This window comes from Antennarius striatus, chromosome 7, assembly GCF_040054535.1.
Source record: "Antennarius striatus isolate MH-2024 chromosome 7, ASM4005453v1, whole genome shotgun sequence".
NCBI lineage: Eukaryota > Metazoa > Chordata > Actinopteri > Lophiiformes > Antennariidae > Antennarius > Antennarius striatus.
Window position 1 is genome coordinate 656,253 of NC_090782.1, and position 17,690 is coordinate 673,942.

The window sequence follows — 17,690 nt, forward strand, 5'->3', positions numbered from 1 at the left end:
TGCGGCCTCCTCATGGTTACCATTAGCCTGTGGGATTCCAAGGTATTTGTAGCTGTCCTTGATGTCTTCTATCCTGCCCCCTGGTAGGTTGACCCCTTCAGTTCTGATCATCTTGCCTCTTCTTGATACCATCCGGCCACATTTGTCTAATCCGAATGACATCCCTATGTCGTCGCTGTAGATCCTGGTGGTGTGGATCAGTGAGTCAATTTCTCGCTCATTCCTGGCATACAGCTTGATGTCATCCATGTAGAGGAGATGGCTGATTGTTGTCCCACTTCGGAATCGTTATCCGTAGCCACTCTTTGTGATGTGACTGAGGGGGTTCAGGCCTATGCAGAACAGCAGTGGTGATAGTGCATCCCTTTGGTATATGCCGCACTTGATGTTAACTTGGGCAATTGGCTTGGAGTTAGTCTCCAGGGTTGTCTTCCACTTCCACATTGAGTTCTTGATGAAGGCTCTTAGTGTCCTGTTGATCTGATACAGTTCCAGACATTCCAGTCTGAGTGACAGAAGGAAGTATCCACCCTTCTTCAGAACAATCCCTAGTGACTACTACCAGAACAGACCTTTAGCAAAATTGGTCAAACACTTTGGCTGTGGGCGGCACGGTGGCACAGTGGTTAGCGCTGCCGCCTCACAACACAGCGGACCCGGGTTCGAGTCCCGCTCTGTGCGGAGTTCTCTCGTGGCTTCTCTCCGGGTTCTCCGGCTTCCTCCCACCTCCAAAAGCATGCGCCTCAGGTTGATTGGCCAGTCCCAAATTGACCGTAGGAGTGAATGTGTGTGTGAGTGATTGTTTGTCTCTATGTGGCTCCGTGGTACATTGGCGTCGTGCCCGGAGTGTCCCCCGCCTCGCGCCCTGAGACTGCCGGGATAGGCACCGGCTCCCCCGCGACCTGCGTTAGCGGATTAAGCGGGTTAGAAAATGACTGACTGACTGACTTTGGCTGTATGTGGGTTGGTGCACTTAAAAGGGACAATAATTATGTTAACAGTGGCCTGGCAACATTTATCAAGTCAAGTTGGGGTTTGTATTGAATACACAGAGGCCTGACTCTAAGGACTGACTCCAGAGATTGTGGTGAGAGTGTTTTGTCCAGCAAAATACCAAAATAAAACCAAAGTACAACGAGGATGATGTTACAGCCAAAACGGGAATTCTTTATTGATACGCAGATCATCAGTACAGATTAATCGGGAACAGCCCCTGGATGCATGTCTCCTGACCCTTTTATAGTCACAGTCCTCCATTTGTGTGTGGGTTAGCTTTGTACGTGTCCTATTCATGAGAAAACAGGAAACCAATTGTTCCCGGCAACTGTCCAAATCTAGGTAACCAGCCCATGTCAGGTTGACCCGCTTCCTGTCTTCCTGTTTTTCGGACAATCTGGTTATTCGCTGCCAAACTTGAAAATGTGTTTCCTCTGATTTGAAATGTGACCCACACATGCATTATTTCGCTTCCACATAATCCCTCCTCTTTATGAGATTATCATAAACAACTCATCGAAATAATGTATGGTGAATCAGCACGCATGTCTAGATGTGTGTGACTAGGATTGGTGGCGCTGTAAGTTTAGGGTTAAATATATGGTTGTGTGAACTCTAAACATAGTGATAAGCGACAAAAACATTCCATTTACTGATATATGAACTTAACATGAATATACTAACATAACTGGTCATCTGTTAATACTTCCCTGATGAGGGTGAAAAACCTGGCGGCTGTTTTTTAACCAGGAAAAGCCCCCCCTGGCCCCCTTCCCGTTGGGCGACCTTAAACAATACATCCTAACAGACTGACCAAATACATCACACACTGAAATCATTTACTGGAACACAGAAGTCATTCTAATAATTCTGAATGGTATGAATTAGATTACCTCTTCTTTTATAGAACACAACATTGAATATAGAATAAACAGAATGATCTAACTGATAAAATTGATGATTAAACAATGGTTACACAGAATAGTAAGAATAATGTCATAGTGATATCCTGGTGATATATCCATATGTAGTTGTAATGTATATCCATATCAGCCATTGTCCATCATTCCTTATAACAGCTCTTCCTCATAGTTGGAGATTGTGAACACATCTGGCATGTTCTCCCTCCTCTGCGCCAGAAGAATTCTGCGCACCAGTGCATCAGCCGGTAGCATACTTAGCATTTGTGCGTCCTGTGTGTCCTTAATGAGGTTCGTCCTTTCGTCCATTGTTCTCACACACCATTTCCTCAGGATAGGTACGATGCAACATGTCAATAAAGAGAATAGTATCAGTATTATCAGTATAATTATTCCAGATTTAGCCAAAACAGCTCCCCATTTTCCAAGAATTTCCTCTAGCCCATCCAACTTAATGCTTCCACCCCTACCAGCATTGTCATTCATTTCAAACTTTAAAGCTTCAGGTTTTCTCATGGCAACGGAGAGATCTCTGTGATAAATTGTAATCTGAGATAAACGTACAACAAAGTGTTCCAAACATTTTACACACTCAATATTATCAAAAGGTATTGTTGTGATTTTTGTATTAAACGGGGGCTGATGTTATTTTTACAGTCGTAGTAGTTGGACTAATTCTACTATATGGATATAGCGTCATATGATCAATAATGTTTGGACTAGGTGTTGTGGCCTTTCTAATAATCTTAACGGTGGTTGGGGAAGCTGTTGTGCTGACTGTAGTTAGCTGTGTGGCAGTTTCTGTTGTTTTCATGGGGTAAGTTGTCCTGGCAGCTGTAGTTTTTTCTATCATAGGTGTCGGCATTTTAATCTGCATATTGAAACCTGTAGGTCTTTTAGATAGAGTCTTATCACTCACCGTTTCCCTGTTACACTCGTAGATCCAGACGTCCTTCCCTACATAAACTCTAACCTCACTATTCTCGTCCAAACAACTCCCGTCTACCCCAGTTTCAAAATGTATTCTCCAAACACGATGGGAAGTTTACATTTCCTGTAGTCTTTGTATCTTTAAGGAGGATTACATTACGAATCTAGTGACTAGTCAGCTTCTTAGAGGGGATGTCCTTCCTAACCTTTTCTCCTTCCCCTTCCAGCCTCACTGCTCTTGGACATGATAAAGCTCTTCAATGTTGTTTTTACTGCATTCTGTGTAGTAACATGTGGAGTGGTAATTATCTGTGGGGGGTGGTGGTTAGCTTAGTCAAAGATTTAATGTCCCAGGGCCAAATCCTACGGGTTTGCTGTCCCTCTTCAACCGTTATGATCATCTCTATCGCATAGGTCATGTTGGGCTTAACAATACTTGTGTCTAGCTGAACCTGCCAAACCCCTTGTTAAAATTTTACCGTTATCCCACATTGTTCAATTCCCCACGCTGCTCGTAGCTTCACACTAGCTTGCAAATCATGTGTGGTGCCACAGAGTACATTCTGCTCTTGGTTCAGTATATCATTTTCCAACACCCTAAATGTTCGTCGTGTAACACCGGCAGTTATGTTCTTACTTGGAATCTTTAAGGTTATTCTCTTACCCACTTGTGTTCCTGCTAACATTGCTTCTGTCGGATAAACTGGATCCATATTATCTACTCGACTCAGTTTAGTGTATGTTTGAAAGTTTGTGGCTCTCTCATCGTTCCTACATTTTACGTCGGCAAAGAACGCATCATTAGGATTCATTCTCCTATCTAATTTTGCTTGTATCTCGAGCTTCTTGATCTATGGTAATTGTTATGTGGCATGAAAAGTTGTTCATACTTATCTGCCCTTCCCCCGATTTCATCCTACATAAAATGGTTTTATTTAATTCAACACTTATTTCACATTTTGTCCCCTTCTCTCTAATTTCTTCGGAAATGATCACTGTTCCTGTCCACTTCCACATAGTGTGAAGATCTCTTACTTCTCCTGTCATCTTGCTCCTGGTTTACTGGTTGTGTGTCATCATGAACATGAGATGAGAATGCCAGCATGGGCTTCAACACAGTGTGAATTGGGAATTTTGTGGTTGCATCATACTCATCTTGATCATGGCTGTGCGGTGCTGAGCGGCTGTGACTCCAGCGGATGTCTCTTGTTCTTTAGCTTCAGAATCTGAGTCGGGCTCCTCAGAACAGTCCCCTGACTCCTGTCAACAACCACATCATCTTCCTCATTGTTTCTCAGTTTCATTCTCCCCTTTGTCTCTGGCAAAGTCTCTTTGGTGCAGTGGCTCAGTTGACACCATGTGGTGCTTCCCTCGACTTGGACCGCTGTTGGGGTCACCCCCACCACGGTGTATGGCCCTTCTTTCCGTAGCTCGTGCCACTTTTGTGTTCAGAAAATTATGTGGTAGACAAGAACTACGTGTTGTGTTACCAATATTTGTGTAAGCAGATGCATTTTGTGGTCATTTCCATTGTTAAATGGAGATTCCCAACAACTCACCTCAGTGTGGCGATCCTATATGTATCCTATATGTTCACTCCAACTGCTGAGGACTTGGCTCCCCCCCCCAAAGGGATTTAGCGTACACCCCGCTCCACAGGCAGTGGAGAGTGTATGTAACAATATGGAAATGTCTATAGCCATGTGTTTTCAGCTGGAACAATGGAAGCTAACCTTCCCATGAGCCCTAGGGACTCAGCAAAGCTACATTGTCGGGGTCTGTGGTAGCTAAGACAATATTACCCCCCCTTTTACCTCCACAACCCTCACATGAGCAATGAGCACATAATTACCAACAAAACTGTCCCTGCAGCAGCGTGATCATGTGTTAGCATTAGCATTAGCAACATTGTGAATGTGAATTGTAGAACCTGACTAAGCTGCCCCCCCTCTCCATCAGAGGGATGGACGATGTCTGGACAGGTAAAGTCTGCGGCGTTTCTCTCGTTGGAGTCGGGCGCCAATAGGGCCTCCCGCTCTGCCTTCTGATATGACGGGGGCGTTTCCAGTCTGCCCACCGCCCGACCGATGCTTCTTAGGAGCAACTGTTGAATGCAAGCAAACTAACAGCATCCACAGAAAACAAACAGCAATTCTATTTTCATAAGTAACTAATGTGGTGGCAGACAATTAATCAAATACAGCTTCAAATCTGTTTCTAGTGAAATTTGTCAGACATTGAATGTTGTGATGGACCTAATTAATCCTGTCAATGTTTTTATTTATTCATTTATTTATTTTTTCCGGAGGTGATTCAAACAGAGATAGACTCAAAACCACCTGCAATTTTATCAGTCATTATATACTCATCTGGAACTCCAGTTAGGATGCCAATAGCATCTGTGTAAACTGGACTGTCCTCCGGTGTCGCGGTGTATGACCTCAGGTGTGACCGTGTCATCACCTCAGCCTCCAACACGTAAATCTGATTGGGAGAAATGAGACACACAAGCACACATCTCCCTGCCCAGGTTGGGGCAAGAAATCATTTGTGTCTTGGTGTTAGTCTTGTTAGTTTTGTGGTTGAGCTTTAGTTAAGTGCAACTGTAGTTTTCGTGAATTCTTTACTAAATCCTCAAATTTCTTTTGGCATTTTCATAGTCTCGACATCTCATGCTCCACTCTTTCTCTCTCTTGCTTGAGTTGACATGTTTCTGAATGGAAAAAAAAAAAAATCCACCTTTTTCAAATTAAAAATTCTCTATCATCAGTAAAACTATTGTCCTTGTTCATGGGTTCCGGCTGTCGCAGGAGGGCCCTTCCCCGGCAGCCAAAAATCCAAGACAGGACATGGGGGTGTGGTTTGCTATTTTCTACAGTCTCAAGAAAATACACTTTTTGACCACATCCCTTGTGAATTTCAAATCATCTTGTATCATCTTTTTATTTCAGTCTTTTCTCAAAAGCTGCTTTACGGCGTGAATGAATGAAAAATATGTTAATAACCTTAAAGGGAAATTATTTCCCTCTGATAAGAACACGTACAATCATATGTTACACACGAATGCACAAAAATCCAACTGTCACAGTTAGACAACACAGCATTCACTCAATAAACACATAAAAAAATCCAGAGTAAATTATGTCAAGAGTTATAAAAATGAAAAAAATAAAATAAAATAAAAATAAAATAGACCTTTTAAAACCTGCTTTAAGTCAGTAAAGCAGTGTTTCAGTCAGACATCCAAGTCATAGTCAGTCATGGCAAAACGTCTTCCCCACGTGTGATGTCATTTGGGGTTGAGAGATCTCTGTAAAATCATGGATCCAAAAACTTAAGCGCATCATTTATGTTCATTTTTCACTCACGATCGTTTGATCGAGGTCCAGACAAAATGTATACACCTCTAGAGTAATAATTCGGCTAAAATACCCACGTGATTGTTTCACGAGCGGAAAGAGCAAAGACAAATATCATTGTCAAGAAAGAAGAAACGTGGTATTTGTCCATATATATGTAAAGTAAAATGTTTATCATTAAAAATACAAGAAGAAGTGTGAGTCAAGGTTTGCATTTATCAAATTAAATAATTAATCAATCAGTTAACCAACAGGAGTCTACTGTAATCTTTCACTTTTTAGTTCAGCTGGGGCTGGATGACGTACAAATTCTTTACCGCTCTGAGCTCTGACACTGGTTTCCAGCCCCCAATAGGTTCTTAACAGACAAGATGTGGTTTTCTGTGGTGGTTTAGGCCATTCAACAAAAGGCACCTTGGTTCATGAGTGATTGAATGAAAAGATAAAACATCCTGATTTGCTTCTGATCTAAATAAACATTATCATGGGCTGAATCCATGTGTTCCTAAGGTCAACCTATAATCTAATGAACAACCAGGAACTGTTGACAACATTACTTCTTCAGTCATTAGAATCATAATCATAACCTGTGTGTGTCTGTCTATGTTTACCATAATGGTGTTGTTGTGTGTGTTTGTATCTAAAGTGTTCATAGGTGTGTTTTCTTCAATGCTCTGGCCTTTCTCCACTCTCTCCTCATTACTTCATTTCCGGCCTTGTTGCTGGATGAACACATGACTCGTGTCTCACATCCAGTCTTTAGTGAACATCATCATTGGTATCTGGTGTTGCCACCTTTGAATTCCCTTTGCTTTGTGAAAGTATCCCAGAATGCTACTCTGGAAGGAACAGGACATCTTGGAAAAAAACAGTCAGTTTGAGTGTCTTAAGTTATCAGAAAAAATGTTGCAGACAGGATGTGAAGACAGTGAAGACAGATACAGAGCCCTATCCTATCGCTTCCCCTACATAACTGTTTGTCCTTCTCTTCAAACATATTTTTTTCCTTCATTACTTCATTTAACTGCAAACCTCTTAGAAATTACATAATCCCTCCTCTTGGAAATTAACATTCTCTTCATACTTAGCAATCCATCTCTTTTCTCTTCACCTCTTCTCCTTCTCTTATCAACGTGGCCAAAACTTTCTAAACAATTCTTGTTCAACGTAACTATTAATGTAAACCCTCTTTGTGATATGGTGCCAAAGTGAAACATTTATAACCACATTTATTTACCCCATTGTTCCTAGCAGGGCCTGTGAGAGGATTACCCCCATTGGTTCCCCATCATAATTTGAACTGACTCAGGGACATGTAGAGATTTATTCTCATTAGTACCGCTTAATCTCCCTTCTCAAGTCTATTCCTTTATTGGGCAGATCAATCCAGAAGCTACAGATTGTTCTCCTGCACTTTTTCCTCCCCTCGTAGCGATCCAGTACGCCTGACCTGCTGTGTCTAGCCTTCCTAGCAGTGCTAGCAGTGCCTGTTCAGGGATTTCTTTTGCAGCTTCTGCACCTAGATATATTTTAGACAAGTCCAGTCTGTGTCTACTGATCCCTCCCCCTCTAGGCTGCTTCCTGATTTTAACTTCCAGTCTCTTCTTGACCCTCCTAGCATGCAGATCTCTCCACACAAACCAACTCTACGCACTTTCTCCTTCACTTATGCACAAATAAATAAATACACACGCTTTAAACACACTTTAACACACTTTCTACTACTCCATCTGCAGCACATACGGTTCAATCTCAGTCGAACAGTCAACCACAGACTTTTTTGTTTTTGTTTTTTTGTTTTTTCAACACACACACTCACATCAGAGCTCAGCACTCATTCACTCAATCACTCAGTATCACTTAAGACATCAGAACAATTTTCAACACTCATAAAAGAAAACTTTTTTATCCCAAGCTTGTATCTTCAGATTATTTGATTTGTATGCTTGTATTTTCAATGGGTTTATCAGTCACACAAATTCTCATTCACTCTGATCTTCCCATACGTATGGTTGGATCTTATCAAACACACACTAACTCTGGGTGACCTTATTTCAGCCAGATGACGCTTAAGAAACGCACCCCAATGTATACACGGATGTATGCAGACACTGAAAGACTCACCACAAGTTTATATCAATTACTTATACAGTTTATGCATTCATACGCCCATTTTATTTCAGTGGGACATGTGTGTAGTGGAGGGGGTTTTCAATTTAGATTGGATTCAATTTTAAGTTCATGCGCATGAAGTGATTGCTATATTTAGCTGCAGCCTTTTTTTTACGCTATTTCACAAATTACGGTTCCCAAATTATCTTTATATCACCTTCACTTATTGTGCACTTATATATATTTTTCTTAATTTCTTATTTTTACCGGCCGGTTATTACAATTTATTATTATGTCAGTATATGATCGTTATCTCTTCAAACTATCTTCTGGATTATAGAGACACGATAGGCGTAGTCTCTTAACTATGCTATTTCTTGGCACCTTTTCTGAATATTAGAGTCAAATTGTGCCACTATCGGTTACTGCCGGCACTCGATCAAAGACACACAAATGGACAAACAAAACAGCTGCTTCACCGCCGGAAGCAGTAGAAGGGCCCAGGGTTGTCAACTCAAAACCCTGGAAAAAGCTCAAAGTCCACACTGGGACCCCCTGGTTTCCCAAAACCAGTAATAACGCAAGTCCACACTTGGACCCCGGTTTCCCAAAACCGTATTCTCAGCACAAGTCCACTCTTGGACCCCGGTTTCCCAAAACCGTATTCTCAACACAAGTCCACTCTTGGACCCCGGTTTCCCAAAACCGTATTCTCAGCACAAGTCCACTCTTGGACCCCGGTTTCCCAAAACCGTATTCTCAGCACAAGTCCACTCTTGGACCCCGGTTTCCCAAAACCGTATTCTCAACACAAGTCCACTCTTGGACCCCGGTTTCCCAAAACCGTATTCTCAGCACAAGTCCACTCTTGGACCCCGGTTTCCCAAAACCGTATTCTCAACACAAGTCCACTCTTGGACCCCGGTTTCCCAAAACCGTATTCTCAACACAAGTCCACTCTTGGACCCCGGTTTCCCAAAACCGTATTCTCAACACAAGTCCACTCTTGGACCCCGGTTTCCCAAAACCGTATTCTCAACACAAGTCCACTCTTGGACCCCGGTTTCCCAAAACCGTATTCTCAGCACAAGTCCACTCTTGGACCCCGGTTTCCCAAAACCGTATTCTCAAAGTGGTCTACCCATAGACTCACCCTGGTCTCCCAAGACCAGTAACACAACACGGTCCACACTTGGACATCACAGTGGTCTCTCTAGACTCACCCTGGTCTCCCAAGACCAGTAACACAAGTCCACACTTGGACATACGAGCTTCACTAAGCTCCACAAACTTCTCCCCAGCTGCTGTCTTAATTTCTGGCTGTTCCCTTTTAGTCGTAATGCCAATCAGTCCAATCTGTGCTTCACTTCTCTAAGTGAAGCTCTCCTTGCAGCAGCCGTCCATGTGCACCTGGAGTTTTAGCGAAACACACCCTCTGCTGCAACACCTCTCACGTCTCTGAGGTCTCTGAACAACTATTTGGAGCATCCAACTACGCTTAGTGACTTAAACTTTAGATATTTTAACTTTGCCAATTCAAATTTGTGTAAGGGATTCAAATGACCTTACCTTTAGCTAGCCTGTCACACCACGCAGAGAGGATGCCCCTCAGAGCCGCACCGACCGCTCTCCTTCCTTTCAGAGATCCTCCTGATCCTGTATCCTATTCGTGACGCCAGTTATGTGGTGAGAGTGTTTTGTCCAGCAAAATACCAAAATAAAACCAAAGTACAACGAGGATGATGTTACAGCCAAAACGGGAATTCTTTATTGATACGCAGATCATCAGTACAGATTAATCGGGAACAGCCCCTGGATGCATGTCTCCTGACCCTTTTATAGTCACAGTCCTCCATTTGTGTGTGGGTTAGCTTTGTACGTGTCCTATTCATGAGAAAACAGGAAACCAATTGTTCCCGGCAACTGTCCAAATCTAGGTAACCAGCCCATGTCAGGTTGACCCGCTTCCTGTCTTCCTGTTTTTCGGACAATCTGGTTATTCGCTGCCAAACTTGAAAATGTGTTTCCTCTGATTTGAAATGTGACCCACACATGCATTATTTCGCTTCCACAAGATCAGGTTGCCAGGGTGGTCAAAGTGATCAAAAATTGCAGTGCAAAAGTTGCAGTTGCCTTCCTTGCCCAAAGTGAGATAAGTATTGTTCTTGAGGAAGCTCTGAAACAGAACTTTAGTGGACTGCAGTGGGTGAGCCGTGAGTTCTGGATTACATCAGGTCGTCTTGCCATTGAGATGACCTGCTGGAGGGTCTCTGGGCTTCTCCATCAGAAAGACAAAGATAGCAGGCATGCAAGATTTTCTTTTGCAGGTGAACCCGAGTCAGGATCCTCAGAATAAGGTACTGAAAGAATTTTGGGACATCACATTTGGTTGCAGGTTAGAACCCAGTCCAATTAGCCAAATCCAGTGCTCTGGCTCTGAGAGACTACCGGGCGTTAACACTCCTTTCACTGATGAGTCAGAGCTCAGGATATCTAATAATGTGTACAAAGCTGTGTGAATAATTCATGCTTGTGGAAAGGTGATTTGGATGCAAAGCAGGTAGGAGGTGACCCTCTTGGAGTATATGATAATTTCAACAATTCATATTGATGATCACTGTTCTCTATCGTTGGTTGGGAATCACCTTCAAGACGTGAATTTCACGTTTCAGTCAGGAGAGCGAGACTATTTTTACAGAAACGGTGACTCTGCAGCAACTTCTGAGCTTCTGGCAGAGGAACAAAACAGGAGACATTGTATTTGTGACTGCAGGTAGCTACGATGCTTCTCTACCAAATGGAAAACAGTTTACTATGAATGGAACATAACATGGGCTGCTGAATCCACAAAGGTAGCAAATGTGCCTGAATACCATGGGGGGCAGCAGGGGCTCAGCTGTAGAGCGGGTCGTCCAATGTTCCGAGATCGGTGGTTCGATTCCCGCTCCTGCCCAAAAACACCTGGAGTGTGAGCTGACAGTGGGAGGTGTCAGTTCACCTCTGGGGCACTGCCGAAGCGCCCTTATGCAAGGCGCCGTCCCCCTCACAAGCTGCTCATTTGGGTGCTCCACAAAGGGGCTGCCCACCACTCTACCTCCCCATGCATGCTTTCAGGCCCCCTTGTGCGTGGTTGTGTGTGTTACACAGGCCTGTACACGCTAATATGCATGCGTGTGACTGACTAACATACACTACAGTGTGCAATCTTAATATCCCTTTGGGGATTACAACAACATAAAACATTTTTTAAAAAGTTTTTTTTAATTACTTGTATGCATGTGTTCTGTATATTTTAGTGTGCAGACTACCAATTTAAATCTCACATGACAGAAGCAAGAAACAAGACTAACTGAGAAGTTGTGGTGTTTTTTCAGAGGCCACAGTCATTTTGTGGGGAGAACTGTGGGTCTGGTTTCTGTCAGGCTGTAATTAAAGGCAAACCCATCTGCTGTTTCTCCTGTGTCCCCTGTGCTGCTGGAGATATCAGCAACTCCAGCAGTGAGTGGAAGTCCTTCTAACAGTAACTAAGTGATATTTTAACAAAAATCAATGCTATATTTGTATCTCACCTACATCTCAACATTGACCTGTTTTCTTAGCTTGAGTATGTGTTCCATTCAGATTCTCCTGAGTGTTCAGGGTGTTCATTGGAGTTCTGGTCAAATGAAGGTCACAGCCACTGTGTTCCTCAGGTGATTGAATTCTTATCTTACAGCGAGAGCATGGGGACCCCCCATAGACGGTCTCGTTGTTTGGAACATGTTTGACTCTACTGGTGTCAAGTGTCTTCTTTTGTTTTCGTCACACACCTCTGGTCAAAGCCAGTAACTCTGAACTCAGCCTTGTGCTGCTCTTCTCTTTGACTCTGCTTCCTGTGTTTGACCTTCATAGGCCAGCCCTCTGAATGGTCCTAATGTTGAGACGTACAGCGATTGGCTTCACTTTTCCTCTGTGCATGTCTTACATCTGAGCAAAAAAAATCAGTTTTAAGGCCAGAGGCCCAGTAAGGACAGTTCCACAGTGCTCTTCCCCATGACAAAGAACAACAGTTTTCAGCAGGTACAATAATTGCAGGTTTTAGTTTCTGCACTCTGGTTACACCTTGCTCCACCGTTTCCCTACAAAAATACTACTCATGCCACAGAACGGATTGTTCTTGAGTGTGATTTAGGTTCCCCCCTGGGGTTCGGGGCTATGTTGGGGCACATGGTGAGCTTTGTTTAATCCTTGCGTTTCTGGCTCCAACACTGTCTGATTATTTCAATGAAGCCAGGCTTATCATCTTCAGCATGTTAATATTCTGTGCTGTGTGGATCACTTTTACCCCAGCATATATCAGCTCTCTGTGGCTGTAAAAATATTTGCTACTCTGGCCTGTAGTTTTGGGTTACTTTTCTGTATTTTTGCTCCAAAATGTTATATTTTACTGTTTAAACAAGATAAAAATACCAAGAAACATATGATGGGGAGAACCCTTTAAAATCAGTAACAATTGTACATTTATTAAAAACCTTGAAATGAGCAAGAGGGTTCAGACAATAAAGAAAATAATGTGCCTTCAAATTGCGCTGATGAACTGAAGGAATTTGCTGTTTGTTTTTTATGTCAGCAGTCTTGTCAAATTTTTGAAACGGTAAATACATTTTAGCATTGTAGCATTCTTTACTCTGCAGTTGGTCAGTCCATCCGTCTGTCCGTCAATCAAATTAGAATTCTGAGCTCTTATTTGGAGTTTATTTGACATGGCAACAGGGATTCATTCGGGGTATTTTGGATCAACTGACCGTGGCACTAATTTCATTCATTTTTCTTTAAAATTATTTCATTCAATTTAAATTGAATTTTTTAAAACAGAGAACTATTAATTAAATTTATTGTAGCACACCAAAATTCAAGATGAGATATGAAGTTTGAGTCTCTTCAATAGGTCACTCTGTTCGTCACATCATGAGCGCCGCCATTGGTGGAGAGAAACATGGATGTTGTAATCAGCTATCTGTGACGCTGAGGTAGTTCAGGCCTGTGAAAACGCCACGCTATAAAATGTTCACAGTTGAGGTTTCGTGTTTGAACCTGGGGTGTTACATAACAGGGTGGAAAGCTATGCTGCTGGTAGCAGGTATGGCACTTCTCTTCCTACTGGCTACAGGAGGAGGGAACCCTGCGTGTCAGACATATGGAACAAAAGAACAGGCTCAGTTTTCTAAGGAGGGAGACATCAACATCGGAGGCATTTTCTCCTTCCACCAGAACCCAGTCGTTGTTGATCCAGCTCTCCAGTCTAACCCTGGAAGAATCCAGTGTGAAGGGTAAGACACTGCTGAAAGCACAAACCACTGAAAACTGTTCTACTAATACAAAACTGTATCCATTTTGATTAGAAATCATCATGCACATTTTTTTTGTCTTTTAAATTTTTGCCTTTTAAATTTCCAACAACGGAATTTTCCCCATCCTCTTATCTCCAGACTAGACCCAGGAGAGCTGCAATATGCGTACACCATGATGTTTGCCATTAGCGAGATCAACAACAGCTCAGAGCTGCTACCAGGAAGGACACTGGGCTACAGGATCTTTGACTCCTGCCCTAGTGTCCCTCTGTCCATCAGAGCATCACTGAACCTCATGAATCGTTACCAGACTGGGGGCGACTGCAGCAAACTCTCTACGGTACATGCTGTCATTGGTGAAACTACATCCACCTCCACTATAGGTATCGCGCGTGTCGTGGGACCTTTCCATATACCTGTGGTGAGTGCCCCCTGCAGTTTCATCCAGGAATACGTTTATTTTTAAATTAGAGACAATATATTGTGTTGCTATGACTATTTGATATTAGGCATCCAAAGATGTGAAAATCTGCTATTTGTTACACATGTTTCAGATCAGTCACTCAGCAACGTGTGCGTGCCTCAGCAACAGAAGAGACTATCCCTCTTTCTTCAGAACCATACCTAGTGACATCTATCAGAGCCAAGCCTTAGCAAAGCTTGTGAAACACTTTGGCTGGACGTGGGTAGGAGCTATCAGAACAAACAGCGACTACGGGAACGGTGGCATGGCTACTTTCCTGGAAGCAGCAAAAAAGGAAGGTGTATGTGTAGAGTACTCTGTAGCTATTTACAGAACTGATCCCAGGAAGTGGTTCTTAGAAGTGGTTGACATCATCAAGAAATCCACTTCCAAGGTCATCGTAGCGTTTGCTGATGGCACAGACCTTGACATACTTTTTAAGGAGCTTCATGCTCAGAACGTGACTGGAGTACAGTGGGTTGGCAGCGAGGGCTGGATCACATATCGCTTCATCGCCTCTCCAAGAAACTACGCTGTCGTCCAGGGGGCATTGGGTTTTGCAGCACTAAATGCTCACATTCCTGGACTGCAAGAGTTCCTGACCAACAGCAGGCCATCCACCACACCTGGAGACCAGGGACTGGTTGAGCTGTGGGAGGCGGTGTTCAGCTGCACACTGACTCCCAGAGCAGAGACTCCAGCAGAGGGTTCAGCAGCAGCCTGCACAGGGAGGGAGTCTCTGTGGGACACAAACACACGCTTCACTGATATCTCGGATGCCAGTTTGCTGAATAATGTTTACAAGGCCACATATGCTGTTGCTCATGCATTGCATATGTTATTGACATGTGAAGATGGGCGGGGTCCTTTTGAGAACTATACTTGTGCTGATAGAGAAAATATCCAACCGTGGCAGGTGAAACTGGAAAACCAATGCTGTGCCATATTCATAATACTGCCTTAATCATTCTAAATGAATGGTACCATTGTTTTCCTACAGGTGTTGCATTACTTAACGCAAGTCAATTTTACCACTAATATTGGTGAAAATGTGTATTTTGATGATTGGGGTGATCCTGTGGCGCGTTACGCACTGGTAAACTGGCAGATGGATGAGACAGGCTACATTCAGTTTGAGACCATTGGCTACTATGACGCCTCCAGGCCTGAGGGCCAACAATTTCAAATGAAGGAAGGTGTGAGAGCCGTGTGGGCAGGCAGCAGTGTTGAGGTAAGAACATACACACCCTGTCCTTAAAATAAATAAATAAAATAAAATAAAGCATTTGACCCCTTCTATCAAGATAAGGGGTAATACTACTAATTAATAATTCAAACAAGGCAGTCAGACTGCAGCATCCCGCAAAGGGTAGGTCAGGGTATCCTGAAAGTAGTACCTGACAAGTGCATAGCTTTTACCTTTCTGGGTAGGTCAAAGCTATACACTAGTTTTAACCAGAGATCAAAGTTAGTGCATAGGTAGGTCAAAGCACTAGCTTTGATCTATGGTCTTACTCACACTGGCCTTCTCCCTTGTCTATCTATTTTTATCCGGTTCCTGAATGTACAAAAGTTTAAATTCGACCTTGACCTTGTTTTCTCAAGGTCAAGGTCATCATCTCATCTTCATCCCCTTTGGTGCCTGAGTCATGTGCTTTTTGTTTCATCTTTCTATCTGAAGGTTGAGAAGATATTTGGTGACTAACGGACGGACTAACGGACACTCACATTACAACACATCACCGCTTTGAAGCGGGATGGAATAAATTCTGAAATAATGTGAAGGTTTCCTTTGAAAGCTTTAATGATTATGCTTCTGAAATGCAGGTGCCGGTGTCTGTTTGCAGTGAGAAGTGTTTGGGGGGGACCCACCGGGTGTTTTTCAAGGGCAAGCCCACCTGCTGCTTCAATTGCATCCCCTGTGCTGTTGGCGAGTTCAGTAACAGTACAAGTGAGACAGCAGGACTCCTGGCCTTTACTTTAACTGTGATCGTGTGCCTGTTGGGCAAAATTTCTCTCACCACTTTAGTGGTGTACCTGAAGATGTATGTGCTGTACAGCCTGAACGTATTTATGCTTTCAGATGCAGTGAAATGTGAGAAATGTCCTCCAGAATACAAGTCCAATGAAAAGAGGAACGGCTGTGACTTGAAAGCTATTGAGTTCCTCACCTTCAGGGAACTAATGGGTGTGCTGCTGGTCACCTTTTCTGTCTTTGGTGCCTGCCTGGCCGTGACTATAGCCCTGATATTTTTCCACTACAGACAGACTCCTATTGTGAGGGCCAACAACTCTGAGCTGAGCTTCCTGCTGCTCTTCTCCTTGACTCTGTGTTTTCTGTGTTCTCTGACCTTCATCGGACAGCCCTCTGACTGGTCCTGCATGCTGCGACACACAGCCTTTGGCATCACCTTTGTCCTCTGCATGTCTTGTATGCTTGGGAAAACAGTCGTGGTACTGATAGCCTTCAAAGCAACGCTTCCAGGTTGTAGCGTAATGAAGTGGTTTGGACCTAAACAGCAGAGGCTCAGCGTTTTGAGTTTTACTCTCATACAAGTTTTGATTTGCATACTTTGGCTAACCATCAGTCCTCCCTTTCCCTTCAAAAATATGAAACACTACAAAGAGAAGATCATCCTGGAGTGTGCCCTGGGATCACCTGTTGGGTTCTGGGCAGTGTTGGGGTACATAGGACTCTTGGCTGTCCTGTGTTTTGTTCTGGCTTTTTTGGCACGAAACCTGCCTGATAATTTCAATGAAGCCAAATTTATCACTTTTAGCTTGTTGACATTCTGTGCCGTCTGGATCACATTTATTCCGGCTTATGCCAGCTCTCCAGGAAAATTCACCGTTGCTGTGGAGATATTTGCAATTCTGGCATCAAGTTATGGGATGCTGTTTTGTATTTTTTTACCCAAGTGCTACGTAATTTTGCTAAAACCTGAGAACAACACAAAGAGACATATAATGCGTGCAGTGACCCCAAGAGCCTTCATTACATCACCACCATAGTATTTTTAAATTTTCTATCTGTTCATGTTTGCATCCTTAAATAATATTATTTGAAAATGTAACTTTTTAGGTCACACTGTATTTACATTTACAGAAAGCAAGACTGGAAAATAAATGAAAAAAAGGTTTACTTGTTTCTAATAAACAACTTTGTTATCTGTATATTAACAAGAAAAAATACGTTCATTCATGTTTTATAAATTAAATACAGTCGGATACAAGTAAACAGTGAAGGAATATAAATAAAACATAATATGACTGGGTTTATCTAATAGTCTTTAAAAACAATCCATTCTAATATTTACCCCAGATCAAATAAAATAATTTAAAATACATATAAACTCAAAATTTTCACTGTTGTGTTGTTTTTCACTTATGAGGAAATATTGATTGTAATGAACATTATTAGATGTGGATTAATTATCTATACAAACATAATGGTGACAATGAAATTTAATAATTATTAAATATGGAATTAGAAACTCTTTATAGACATGAACATGAATATTAATCTGCATGAACTTGAATGTGATTATAAAGGCTTTTGAGCAAACCAAGAAACATAATT

At 42.6% G+C, this 17,690-nt stretch overlaps 1 protein-coding gene and 1 pseudogene across 1 annotated transcript; both read left to right on the forward strand.

Annotated features, from left to right (window-relative positions):
- The first annotated feature begins 12,039 nt into the window (after positions 1-12,039).
- On the forward strand, positions 12,040-12,797 carry LOC137598737 (vomeronasal type-2 receptor 26-like; annotated as a pseudogene).
- A 689-nt stretch (positions 12,798-13,486) lies between these two features.
- olfcj1 (olfactory receptor C family, j1) lies at positions 13,487-17,122 on the forward strand. Its single transcript, XM_068319186.1, has 6 exons — positions 13,487-13,626; positions 13,786-14,068; positions 14,202-15,026; positions 15,111-15,341; positions 15,938-16,061; positions 16,194-17,122. The coding sequence occupies exons 2-6, from the start codon at positions 13,820-13,822 to the stop codon at positions 17,120-17,122; spliced, it is 2,358 nt and encodes a 785-aa protein (XP_068175287.1). The 5' UTR covers positions 13,487-13,626; positions 13,786-13,819.
- The last annotated feature ends 568 nt before the right edge of the window (positions 17,123-17,690 follow it).

Coding starts and splice junctions, on each gene's coding strand:
- olfcj1 (XM_068319186.1), top strand. CDS start 13,820: ATGATGTTTGCCATTAGCGAGATCAACAACAGCTCAGAGCTGCTACCA. Junction 15,342..15,937: donor GGGCAGGCAGCAGTGTTGAG/GTAAGAACATAC, acceptor TCTGAAATGCAG/GTGCCGGTGTCTGTTTGCAG. Junction 16,062..16,193: donor CGAGTTCAGTAACAGTACAA/GTGAGACAGCAG, acceptor TTATGCTTTCAG/ATGCAGTGAAATGTGAGAAA.